Raw genomic sequence first — 12,540 nt, forward strand, 5'->3', positions numbered from 1 at the left:
GACCTGTACACTCTCGTTGGCTGGCCCTCGCTATATACTCGTCACCAAACCCACTGGCTACAGGTCATCTACAAGTCTCTGCTAGGTAAAGCCCCACCTTATCTCATCTCACTGGTCACCATAGCAGCACCCACTCGTAGCACGCGCTCCAGCAGGTATATCTCACTGGTCACCCCCAAAGCCAATTCCTCCTTTGGCCGCCTCTCAGTTCTCTGCTGCCAATGACTGGAACGAACTACAAAAATCACTGAAGCTGGAGACTCATATCTCCCTCACTAGCTTTAAGCACCAGCTGTCAGAGCAGCTCACAGATCACTGCACCTGTACATAGCCCATCTGTAAACAGCCCATCTATCTACTTCATCCCCATACTGTATTTATTTATTTATCTTGCTCCTTTTCACCCCAGTATCTCTTCTTGCACATTCATCTTCTGCACATCTACCATTTCAGTGTTTAATTGCCATATTCTAATTACTTCGCCACCATGGCCTATTTATTGCCTTACCTTCCTTATCTTACCTCATTTGCACTCACTGTATATAGACTTTTTGTTTTCTTTTTTCTACTGTATTATTGACTGTATGTTTTGTTTATTCCAAGTGTAACTCTATGTTGTTGTATGTGTCGAATTGCTATGCTTTATCTTGGCCAGGTCGCAATTGCAAATGAGGACTTGTTCTCAACTAGCCTACCTGGTTAAATAAAGGTGAAATAAAAATTAAATAAAAGGTGGAGGTGTTGGGGGTGTCCTATTGAGGGCGAAGGGACCTATTGGGGAGGTTATTCTTCATGGAGGTACATTCAGTCATAGTTTTGCTTATTTTATTATTATACATTGATTTATTTTTTTGCACTCAACATGATTATGGATACATGCACTCATGTTGACTTGTATATTTGAACTTTCTTTTTCGCCCAGAGTACAAATTTTAGATTTATTATTGTTATTGCTATTTTATTATTGCTACTGTACCTACACTCTTAAAAACTGAAACAGAAAAAGTGTAAAAAAAAATGTAGGAAAAGCCATGAGAGGGAAAAGCACGATGGGATGCGGGATTGAGGGATGGGTAGAGAGAACAGTAGAGGGCTCTGAAAACTATTATTGCTGAAATAACCACTTCCTTTTGTGACTAGAGTCTAATACTTCCTGTGGCACACATCAGATGGCATGATGGGTCACCAAAAATTATTCTGAAGTGTGCCAGGCCTTGCTGTCCCAAGATAGAAGGGGGGGAGAACTTTGGCAGGCAAGAATTAATTTTGTGGCTAGTCAATACTTTCTGTGGCACACATCAGAGTCAAATACTTTCTATAGAACAAACTTCTCGTCAGGATAGTCAACCGAAATTAATAATTCATGTATGTGTGTTATATTAAACATAGAGGAGGGAATAAAATGTTGGCAAACAATAAACATTTCAGAACTACTAGTCGAATATGACATGGAAGAGATGACGAATTTTGGCAAAGATATATAGACTAATACACTTGAAACAAATATCCACACTTAAAACTGAAGACATTACTAGTGCATCCCCCGCGATCAAACCGATATATAAAATGAAACGCAGCCTAACGTGATCAGATATCTTAACTACCAAGTAAATCGCAGCAATGAAGAATTGGAGTGCGTGCGGGTTCAAGCAAGTCGCAGCAATGAAGAATTGAGTGCGTGCGTGTTCACGCGAAGGGGGATTCTGGCAGGCGGGAGAACACCGGAGATATATGTTTTTTTGCGGAAAGAGTAGTGTGCTGAATTTTGGATCAGTTATCTAATGTTTTCTCTTCATTCCTGTTTTTGATTTTGACAGGTGTATCCTGCTTATTTGGTGGAACGATGTCGGTTGTACCTCCCAACCGACCTTCAACTGGTTGGCCACGCCGTGGACTGAACCAGTTCGAAAACAAATACATCAGCCCGCCTTCCAAACCTCTCACGCTGGAGAAAACCATCAACTTGTACGTCGCTAGCTATGAAGTGCAATTGTTATTTAACTGTCTAACTAGATAGCGGAATGTCATTTTCGGTGTTGGGTTTTTAACTAGTTAGCTATAGGCCCACCTAGTTAGTTACGACACACAGTGCTCTTACATGTTGCAAACACAAAAAACATTCCCTAACGTTACTTGTGGAGTAAAGCCTAATTATTGTACAATATACACAATTACGTAGCTAGTTAGTTACATAGCATGCAAACACATTAAGAGTTTACCTAACTAAGCTGCTAACATTTTATTGGGATTGGCCCTCTCAGATATCCCCTCACGAATTACACGTTTGGTACAAAGGAACCTCTCTACGAGAAGGATAGCTCGGTGGCGGCTCGGTTCCAGAGGATGCGCGAGGAGTTCGAAAAAATAGGCATGAGGCGGGCAGTGGAGGGTGTTCTGATCGTACACGAGCACAGGCTACCACACGTTCTACTACTGCAGTTGGGGACAACCTTTTTCAAACTGTGAGTTGGTTCTCATCCCACCTCTGCAACAATGTTGCATGGTGCCAGTTACTAATGTGTAAGCAACTAAGCATTTACAAGGAAAAGCTTGACACCTCTCTAACTGGCAGGAGCATATAGTCTAATTTTAAAGTCAACAAAAAGTGCCCCCAACTGTATTTTTGAAACTTAATTGTGTGCAGTCCTGGTGGAGAATTGAATGCAGGGGAGGACGAAGTGGAAGGACTGAAGCGATTGATGACAGAGGTAGGCAGGCAACATGGTCTTCATTCAGATTAGTATCATGAAACGTGACCTGATCATCTGGAAAGGTTTGATTAGTGACATCAAAACCATTCCATTTACTTTGGTGGAAAACTGGGAGTGGCATAGAGGTTGGAAACAATTGGTCAGCTCTGACAAGATGGAAGTGGCTTATCACTGGCAACAATGGACAATAGAACCACTTTGACATCACACTGCAGACCATTCTAGGTAAAGGGTTACGTACTTTTCAAAATGTCTCATGTTGAGCACTATTGAATGGTAACATTGATCAGAAATTGAGGAGAAAAAATCCCATCACACAGTAAAACTACAAGAGTGATGGATTCCAAGGCAGATGAAGCAGCTGATTATTTCAGTTTCATTTGAGCTGGTTAACCATAGCATGACTACCTAGACTTCCCATTTGCTTGTCTACTGGATAATTATTTGCTGACATAGCATACATAGTTGTCATACTGAAACTTGATTTTAGTTTAACATATGTGTTTTTCCCACGTCCAGATCCTGGGGCGGCAGGATGGAGTGAAGCAGGACTGGGTGATCGATGACTCTATTGGAAACTGGTGGAGACCCAACTTTGAGCCCCCACAGGTGGGTTACCAAGGAGTTATCCTTCCTGTCCTGTTACGCGAAAGGCCTCAGCATGCTTCGGTTCGGCTGGCTAGGCGGACCAAACGAGTGTGCTCGTGTAACGGATGTGAAATGGCTAGCTAGTTAGCGGTGGTGCGCGCTAATAGCCTTTCAATCGGTGACGCCACTTGCTCTGAGACCTTGAAGTAGTGGTTCCCCTTGCTCTGCAAGGGCCGTGGCTTTTGTGGAGCGATGGGTAACGATGCTTCGTGGGTGACTGTTGTTGATGTGTGCAGAGGGTCCCTGGTTCGCGCCCGGGTCGGGGCGAGGGGACGGACTAAAGTTATACTGTTACACTCACATACTCCCTTAACTTCTCTAGGGTAGGGGGCAGCATTCGGAATTTTGGATGAAAAGCATGCCCAAATTAAACTGCCTGCTTCTCGGGCCCAGAAGATATGATATGCATATAACTGGTAGATTTGGATAGAAAACACTCTAAAGTTTCCAAAACTGTTAAAATAGTGTCTGTGAGTATAACAGAACTGATTTGGCAGGTGAAAACCTGAGAAAAATCCATTCAGGAAGTAGGATTTTTGTTTGGTTTTGTAGTTTTCTATTCAATGCCATAACAGTATCCATTGACTTAGGTCTCAAATTGCAGTTCCTATGCCTTCCACTAGATGTCAACAGTCTTTAGAAATAGTTTCAGGCTTGTATTCTGAAAAATGAGGAAGTAAGAGCAGTCTAAATGAGTGGACCCTAAAGTGTCACAGAGCTTTTTCATGAGCACGACCGAGAGAGTGCCTTTCTTGTTTACCTTTTATATTGACTACGTTATTGTCCGGTTGAAATATTATCGATTATTTAGGCTAAAAACAAACTGAGGATTGAATATAAACATCGTTTGACATGTTTCTATGAACTTTACGGATAAAATTTGGATTTTTTTGTCTGCCTGTTTTGACTGCGTTTGAGCCTGTGGATTATTGAAGAAAACACGCGACCAAAACGGAGGTTTTTGGATATAAAGAGACTTTATCGAACAAAAGGAAAATGTATTGAGTAAATGAATGTCTGCTGAGTGCAACCATATGAAGATCGTCAAAGGTAAGGGATTAATTTTATCTCTATTTCTGACTTGTGTAACTCTTCTACTTGGCTGGTTACTGTTTGTAATGATTTGTCTGCTGGGCTATGTTCTCAAATAATCGTACGGTATGCTTTCGCCGTAAAGCATTTTAAAAATCTGACACCGTGGTTCGATTCACAAGAAGTTAATCTTTAAACCTATGTAAAATATGTTTTGTTTTCTGAATTTTTATAATGAGTATTTATGTATTTGAATTTGGCGCCCAGCAGTTTCACTAGCTGTTGAAGAGGTGGGACGCTAACGTCTCACGTACCCAAGAGAGGTTAAGACCTTCAGTTGAAAAACTAGAAAAAAGCGGCAATGGTACTTTGTCCATCTTGAGACGCCGCAGCCAGTATACCTAAAAATAGAAAGAATTAATATAAGTTAACTTCACTTGGGTAGGGGGCAGCATTCGGAATTTTGGATGAAAAGCGTGCCCAAATTAAACTGCCTGCTACTCATGCCCAGAAGATAGGATATGCATATAATTAGTAGATTTGGATAGAAAACACTCTAAAGTTTCCAAAACTGTTAAAATAATGTCTGTGAGTATAACAGAACTGATATGGCAGGCGAAAACCCAAGGAAAATCCAACCAGGAAGTACTATTATTTTGAAAGGCTGTTTTCCATTGTAAGCCTATCCACCATACAAAGACTTAGGACCCAGTTCACAAGCTCTGTGGCTTCCTCAACATGTGACCAGTCTTTAGGCATTGTTTCAGGCTTTTACTCTGAAAAATGAGGGAGATACAGCACTTTCAATCAGTGGCCAGTGGAAATTTCCATTCATCAGCCATGCGTCTGATCGTGAACGCGCCTTTCTTGTTTCTCCTTTCCTATTGACGAAGCTTTTGTCCGGTTGAAATATTATTGATTATTTATGACAAAAACAACCAGAGGAATGACTTTAAACATCGTTTGGCATGTTTCTACTAACTTTTATTGTACTTTTTTAAAACTTTTCGTTTGGAATTAGTGCACGCGCCTTCTGCATTCGGATTACTGGACAAAACGAGAATTGGGCATGAAGAGGGACATTATCAAACAAAACAAACATTTGTCTAACATGGAGACCTGGGAGTGCCACCAGATGAAGATCATCAAAGGTAAGGGATTCATTTGAATGCTATTTCTGACTTTTGTGACACCTCTTCTTGTTTGGAAAATGGCTGTATGGGTTTCTGTGGCTAGGAGCTGACCTAAAATAATCGCAAAGTGTGCTTTCGCCGTAAAGCATTTGAAACCTGACTCATCGGTTGCATTAAGGAGAAGTATATCTATAATTCCATGTTTAACTTGTTTGGGATAGGGGGCAGCATTTTCAGTTTTGGATGAATAGCATGCCCAGAGTGAACTGCCTCCTACTCATTGCCAGATGCTAATATATGCATATTATTATTAGTATTGGATAGAAAACACTCTGAAGTTTCTAAAACTGTTTGAATGATGTCTGTGAGTATAACAGAACTCATATAGCAGGCAAAAACCTGAGAAAAAATCCAAACAGGAAGTGGGAAATCTGAGGTTTGTAGTTTTTGAACTCACCCCTATTGAATACACTGAGGGGATATGGGTTATTTTACACTTCCTAAGGCTTCCACTAGATGTCAACCGTCTTTAGAATGTGGTTTCAGGCTGCTCATGTGAAGGGGGACCAGATGGGAGATGTTTTACTAAGGGGTCTGCCTACAGCCTCGTTCTCAGTCACGAGCTTTCACTTGAGAGGTTGCTCTCGTTCCATGGCAATTCTACAGACAATGGAATTTCTACAGACAATGGAATTCTCCGGTTGGAACTGTATTGAACTTTTATGATAAAAACATCCTAAAGATTGATTCTATACTTAGTTTGACAAGTTTCTTCGACCTGTAATATAACTTTTTGAACGTTTCGTCCGAATCGACCAGATCGCGCTTTTGGATTGTTTACCAAACGCCCTAACAAAAGAAGCTATTGGACATAAATGGACATATATTATGGACACTATCGAACAAAACAAGCATTTATTGTGGAACTGCGATTCCTGGGAGTGTATTCTGATGAAGATCATCAAAGGTAAGTGAATATTTATATATGAATAATATGAATAATGTTGACTACCCAACATGGCGCATATTTCTCTGGCTGGTCTGGGATCTGAGCGCCGTTCTCAGATTATGCTTTTTCCGTAAAGTTTTTTTAAATCTGACGCAGCGGTTGCATTAAGGAGAAGTGTATCTAAAGTTTCATGTATAATAGCTGTATTTTCATCAACATTTATTATGAGTATTTCTGTGAATTCATGTGGCTCTCTGCAATATCACTGCATGTTTTGGAACTACTGAATCTAACACGGCAATGTAAAATAAGATTTTTGGATATAAATATGAACTTTACTGAACGAAACATACATGTATTGTGTAACATGAAGTCCTATGAGTGTCATCTGATGAAGATCATCAAAGGTTAGTAATTAATTTTATCTCTATTTGTGCTTTTTGTGACTCCTCTCTTTGGCTGTAAAAATGGCTGTGTTTTTCTGTGACTAGGTACAGACCTAACATAATCGTTTGGTGTGCTTTCGCAGTAAAGCCTTTTTGAAATCGGACACTGTGGTTGGATTTACAAGAAGTTTATCTTTTAAAATGGTGGATAATACTTGTATGTTTGAGGAATTTTAATTATGTGATTTCTGTTTTGAATTTGGCGCCCTGCAATTTCACTGGCTGTTGTCGAGAGAGGTTAACTCAAGAAATCTGTCATTAACTTTGACGTTTTGGCTGAGGATATCTTAGTTGTACAATTTTACATCAAAGATGTTTGGTGCCGTATTTCTCAAGTGGAAAAATGTGCATGAAAATGATTAGTCACTCGTTGAATGACAACAAACACTAAATTGAAGAATCCCTACTGTTGACCAATCACCGACGAAGGGGCTACCGACTTCGGCTTACCCTCCAAAAAAGTGGTGACTAACAGCCCAAAAAAACCATGCTGAAGGCCAAAACAAACAAAAACGTCAGAAAATGTTGTCATAATATATGCACAAACTGTTTTGGAAGGGAAGTATGCAGGGACCTCTTAACGAACCCATGGTTCATACTATAGTTCTCAGAGGAGTCACCTGACCTGTCCCAGGTCTCTTTATATTTCATTGGCTTTCACACTTATGCTTGACTTTTGAATTTGAATACAGTGCCTTCTGAAAGTATTCAGATCCTTTTACTTGCGCTACGTTACAGCCTTATTCTAAAATGTATTAAGAAAAATCCTAGCAACTAAAAAAAATATTACAAAAATACATATTTACATAAGTATTCAGACCCTTTGCTATGAGACTTGAAATTGAGCTCCGGTGCATCCTGTTTCCATTGATCATCCTTGAGATGTTTCTACACCTTGATTGGAGTCCACCTGTAGTACATTCAATTGATTGGACATGATATAAATGGAAGAAGTTTGGAACCACCAAGACTCTTCCTAGAGCTGGCTGCCTGGCCAAACTGCGCAATCGGGGTGGAAGGGCCTTAGTCAGGGAGGTGACCAAGAACCCAATGGTCACTCTGACAGAGCTTTGGAGGTGGGAGAACCTTCCAGAAGGACTACCATCTCTGCAGCACTCCCCCAATCAGGCTTTTATGGTAGTGGCCAGACGGAAGACACTCCACAGTAAAAGGCAAATGACAGCCTGCTTGGAGTTTGCCAAAAGGCACCTAAAGACTTTGACCATGAGAAACAAGATTCTCTGGTCTGATGAAACCAAGATTCAACTCTTTGGCCTGAATGCCGAGTGTCATGTCTGGAGGAAACCTGGCACTATCCCTACCGTGAAGCTGTGGGGATGTTTTTCAGCGCCAAGGACTGGGAGACTAGTCAGGATCGAGGCAAAGATGAACGGAGCAAAGTACAGAGATCCTTGACGAAATCAAATTTATTTATAAAGCCCTTCTTACATCGGCTGATATCTCAAAGTGCTGTACAGAAACCCAGCCTAAAACCCCAAACAGCAAGCAATGCAGGTGTAGAAGCACGGTGGCTAGGAAAAACTCCCTAGAAAGGCCAGAACCTAGGAAGAAACCTACAGAGTTACCAGGCTATGAGGGGTGGCCAGTCCTATTCTGTCTGTGCCGGGTGCAGATTATAACAGAACATGGCTAAGATGTTCAAATGTTCATAGATGACCAGCAGGGTCAAATAATAATAATCACAGGGGTTGTCGAGGGTGCAACAGGTCAGCACCTCAGGAGTAAATGTCAGTTGGCTTTTCATAGCTGATCATTCAGAGTATCTCTACCGCTTCTGCTGTCTCTAGAGAGTTGAAAACAGCACGTCTGGGACAGGTAGCACGTCCGGTGAACAGGTCAGGGTTCCATAGCCGCAGAACAGTTGAAACTGGAGCAGCAGCAAGGCCAGGTGGACTGGGGACAGCAAGGAGTCATCAGGCCAGGTAGTCCTAGGGCTCAGGTCCTCCGAGAGGGAGAGAAAGAAAGAGAGATAATTAGAGAAAGCGTACTTCAATTCACACAGGACACCGGATAAGACAGGAGAAATACTCCAGATATAACAGACTGACCCTAGCCCCCCGACGCAAACTACTGCAGCATAAATACTGGAGGCTGAGACAGGAGTGGTCGGGAGACACTGTGGCCCCATCCGACGATACCCCCGGACAGGGCCAAACAGGCAGGATATAACCCCACCCACTTTGCCAAAGCACAGCCCCCACACCACCAATTTACCATCCTGAGACAAGGCCGAGTATAGCCCACAAAGATCTCCGCCACAGCACAACCCAAGGGGGGGGCGCCAACCCAGACAGGAAGATCACGTCAGTGACGCACCCCTCCTAGGGACGGCATGGAAGAGCACCAGTAAGCCAGTGACTCAGCCCCTGTAATAGGGTTAGAGGCAGTGGAGAGAGGGGAACCGGCCAGGCAGAGACAGCAAGAGCGGTTTGTTGCTCCAGTGCCTTTCCGTTCACCTTCACACTCCTGGGCCAGACTATACTCAATCATAGGACCTACTGAAGAGATGAGTCTTCAATAAAGACTTAAAGAAAACCTGGTCCAGAGCGCTCAGGACCTTTCACCTTCCAACAGGACAACGACCCTAAGGACACAGCCAAGACAACGCAGGAGTGGCTTCGGGACAAGTCTCTGAGTGGCCCAGCCAGAGCCCCGGATTTGAACCTGATCGGACATCTCTGGAGAGACCTGAAAATAGCTGTGCAGCAACGCTCCCCATCCAACCTGACAGAGCTTGAAAGGATCTGCAGAGAAGAATGGGAGAAACTCCCCAAATACAGGTGTGCCAAGCTTGTGGAGTCATACCCAACAAGACTTGAGGCTCTAATTGCTGACAAAGGTACCTCAACAAAGTACTGGGTGAAGTGTCTGAATATTTCTGTTTTTTTTAATGAATTAGCAAAAACTGATTTTTGCTTTGTCATTATGGGGTATTGTGTGTAAACTGATTGGGGGGGGGGTTAATAAAGTTTTGAATAAGGCTGTAACCTAACAAAATGTGGAAAAAGTCAAGGGGTTTGAATACTTTCCGAAGGCACTGGACTTCAAAATGAGGTTTTTCTGTTTTACCTACAGTACCCCTACATCCCAGCACACATTACCAAACCCAAAGAGCACAAGAAGCTCTTCTTGGTTCAGTTGCAGGAAAAAGGTAAGTTGACCAGCCTGTAATGTTTAAATGTGACATAGTTCATATCAATTGATTGATGTTGATCGCTGTGGTTATCACCTGTATATAAGAGCTTTAAGAAGGTTAACATATTTTGATGTGTAGTTGGTGTGTCTGAGTGGATGTGGATATTGACCGGTTGTCTGTCTCCCAGCACTGTTTGCAGTGCCCAAGAACTATGGGCACTATGGGAAGCTGGTGGCTGCCCCTCTGTTTGAGCTGTATGACAATGCCCCAGGCTACGGGCCAATCATATCCAGTCTCCCACAACTGCTGAGTAGGTAAGGTATTCACCATACTGCTGTATATTCACCATAATATGAAATACCTTACTTGATAAGACTCAAATCAGAGTACAACTGGCATTTTAAAGATGGACAGATGTGCATTATAGATTAGTTGTTCTATTCACAATGCAACCATTATTTGTATTGCAGGTTCAACTTCATATACAATTAAATCCTACTACTTGAATGTGGCGACACAAGGACTGTCTGTGAGTTCAGCCTGGGCAGAAGAGAATGGGCAAGCAGGATTTCACTACACTTCTCTTAAAACAGAGTCCCCAGTGATACTACACATTTAAATATTGATCTGGATGTTGTTTAGAAAATAAGAGAATGTATTAATCTTTCTGTGTCAACTTTTACAGAACTATTACTTTGTGACATGAAACATTTTGTAGTCACACAAGTATTGATTTTCTATGTTTGTAGATGGGAGTTGACTGTTTTTAGAACATAGAACAGTGTTTGTTTTTTTTAATCATTGTAACATACTTTGTCATCTTTCATTACTTTTTAAGGAATTACCAAGGAGTTATCTTTTATTTTCAATTAAAGATGGCTTTAAAACATGAAACTAAGAAACTGTTTCCCCTCTGACCAATTTCTCATATTGCTGTTTCAATACCAATGGTAGGGTAGCTATCACACCAGTCTAAACAAAATGCAATCGTTTGTCTATTCCCAATTATCTACACATGATCCTATTTTCATCAATAGTGGTGTATAGAATGCTTTTGCATTGATATTCATAAGAGCAGAAGGATATCAAGGATTCTGTATGGAGGAATGGTTCAAGATCCCTCCCAACATGTTCTCCAATCTCATAAAAATACTGTTATCCTCGCAAGTGGAGGGTGCTAGAGTATTCAAAACAGGGGTGCCAATAATTTAGACCCGTATCTTTAAAAAAAAAAAAAATGTTAAACAATCTGTTAGAGCATTTTATATTAGTATAAAATATTTCAACAAATCACATTTTATTGGTCGTGTACACATGTTTAGCAGATGTTATTGCAGGTGTAGCGAAATGCTTGTGTTCCTAGCTATAACAGTGCAGTAGTATCTAAAAACAATTCACAACAATACACACATCTAAAAGTAAAAGAATGCAATTAAGAAATATATAAATATTAGTTTGAGCGATTTCGGAGTGGCATTGAATAGAATACAGTATATGCATATTAGATGAGTAAACAGTATTTAAACATTAAAGTGGCCAGTGATTCCAAGTCTATGTATATTGGGCAGCAGCCTCTAAGGTGCTGGGTTGCGTAACCGGGTGGAAGCCGGCTAGTGATGGCTATTTAACAGTCCGATGGCCTTAAGATAGAAGCTGTTTTTCAGTCTCTCGGTCCCAGCTTTGATGCACCTGTACTGACCTCGCCTTCTGGGTGATAGAGGGGTGAACAGGCAGTGGCTCGGGTGGTTGATGTCCTTGATGATCTTTTTGGCCTTCCTATGACATCGGGTGCAGTAGGTGTCCTGGAGGGCCGGTAGTTTGCCATTGGTGATGCGTTGTGCAGAACGCACCACCCTCTGGAAAGCCCTGCGGTTGCGGGCGGTGCAGTTGCCGTACCAGGCGGTGATACAGCCCGACAGGATGCTCTCGATTGTGCATCTGTAAAAGTCTGAGGGTTTTAGGGGCCAAGCCAAATTTCTTCAGCCTGAAGTTGAAGAGGCGCTGTTGCGCCGCTTTCACCACACTGTGTGTGGGTGGACCATTTCAGATCGTCAGTGATGTGTACGCAGAGGAACGTGAAGCTTTTCACCTTCTCCACTGCTGTCCCGTCGATGTGGATAGGGGCGTGCTGTTTCCTGAAAACCACGATCAGCTCCTTTTGTTGACGTTGAGTGAGCGGTTATTTTCCTGGTATCACTCTCCCAGTGTCCTCACCTCCCTGTAGGCTGTCTCGTCATTGTTGGTACTCAGGCCTACTACTGTTGTTGTCTGTAAACTTGATGATTGAGTTGGAGGCGTGCGTGGCCACACAGTCATGGGTGAACATGGAATACAGGAGCAGGCTGAGCATGTACCCTTGTGGGCCACCTGTGTTGAGGATCAGTGAAGTGGAGGTGTTTCCTACCTTCACCACTTGGAGGCAGCCTGTCAGGAATTCCAGGACACAGTTTCACAGGGTGGGGTT

At 42.2% G+C, this 12,540-nt stretch overlaps 1 protein-coding gene across 1 annotated transcript; it reads left to right on the forward strand.

The window, feature by feature from the left end:
- The first annotated feature begins 1,843 nt into the window (after positions 1 to 1,843).
- LOC120053447 (cleavage and polyadenylation specificity factor subunit 5) lies at positions 1,844 to 10,568 on the forward strand. The gene is made up of 7 exons (XM_039000574.1): positions 1,844 to 1,965; positions 2,262 to 2,462; positions 2,645 to 2,708; positions 3,231 to 3,320; positions 10,016 to 10,091; positions 10,264 to 10,390; positions 10,547 to 10,568. Exons 1-7 carry the CDS (start codon positions 1,844 to 1,846, stop codon positions 10,566 to 10,568), a joined length of 702 nt encoding a protein of 233 aa, XP_038856502.1.
- Positions 10,569 to 12,540: the final 1,972 nt, after the last annotated feature.

The sequence above is a fragment of the Salvelinus namaycush genome, chromosome 9 (genome assembly GCF_016432855.1).
Source record: "Salvelinus namaycush isolate Seneca chromosome 9, SaNama_1.0, whole genome shotgun sequence".
Classification (NCBI taxonomy): domain Eukaryota; kingdom Metazoa; phylum Chordata; class Actinopteri; order Salmoniformes; family Salmonidae; genus Salvelinus; species Salvelinus namaycush.

Excerpts from the sequence above, each read along its gene's own strand:
- LOC120053447 (XM_039000574.1), top strand. The coding sequence starts at position 1,844 with ATGTCGGTTGTACCTCCCAACCGACCTTCAACTGGTTGGCCACGCCGT. Across the intron at positions 1,966-2,261 it reads CTGGAGAAAACCATCAACTT|ATATCCCCTCACGAATTACA; the intron begins GTACGTCGCTAG and ends TGGCCCTCTCAG. Across the intron at positions 2,709-3,230 it reads TGAAGCGATTGATGACAGAG|ATCCTGGGGCGGCAGGATGG; the intron begins GTAGGCAGGCAA and ends TCCCACGTCCAG.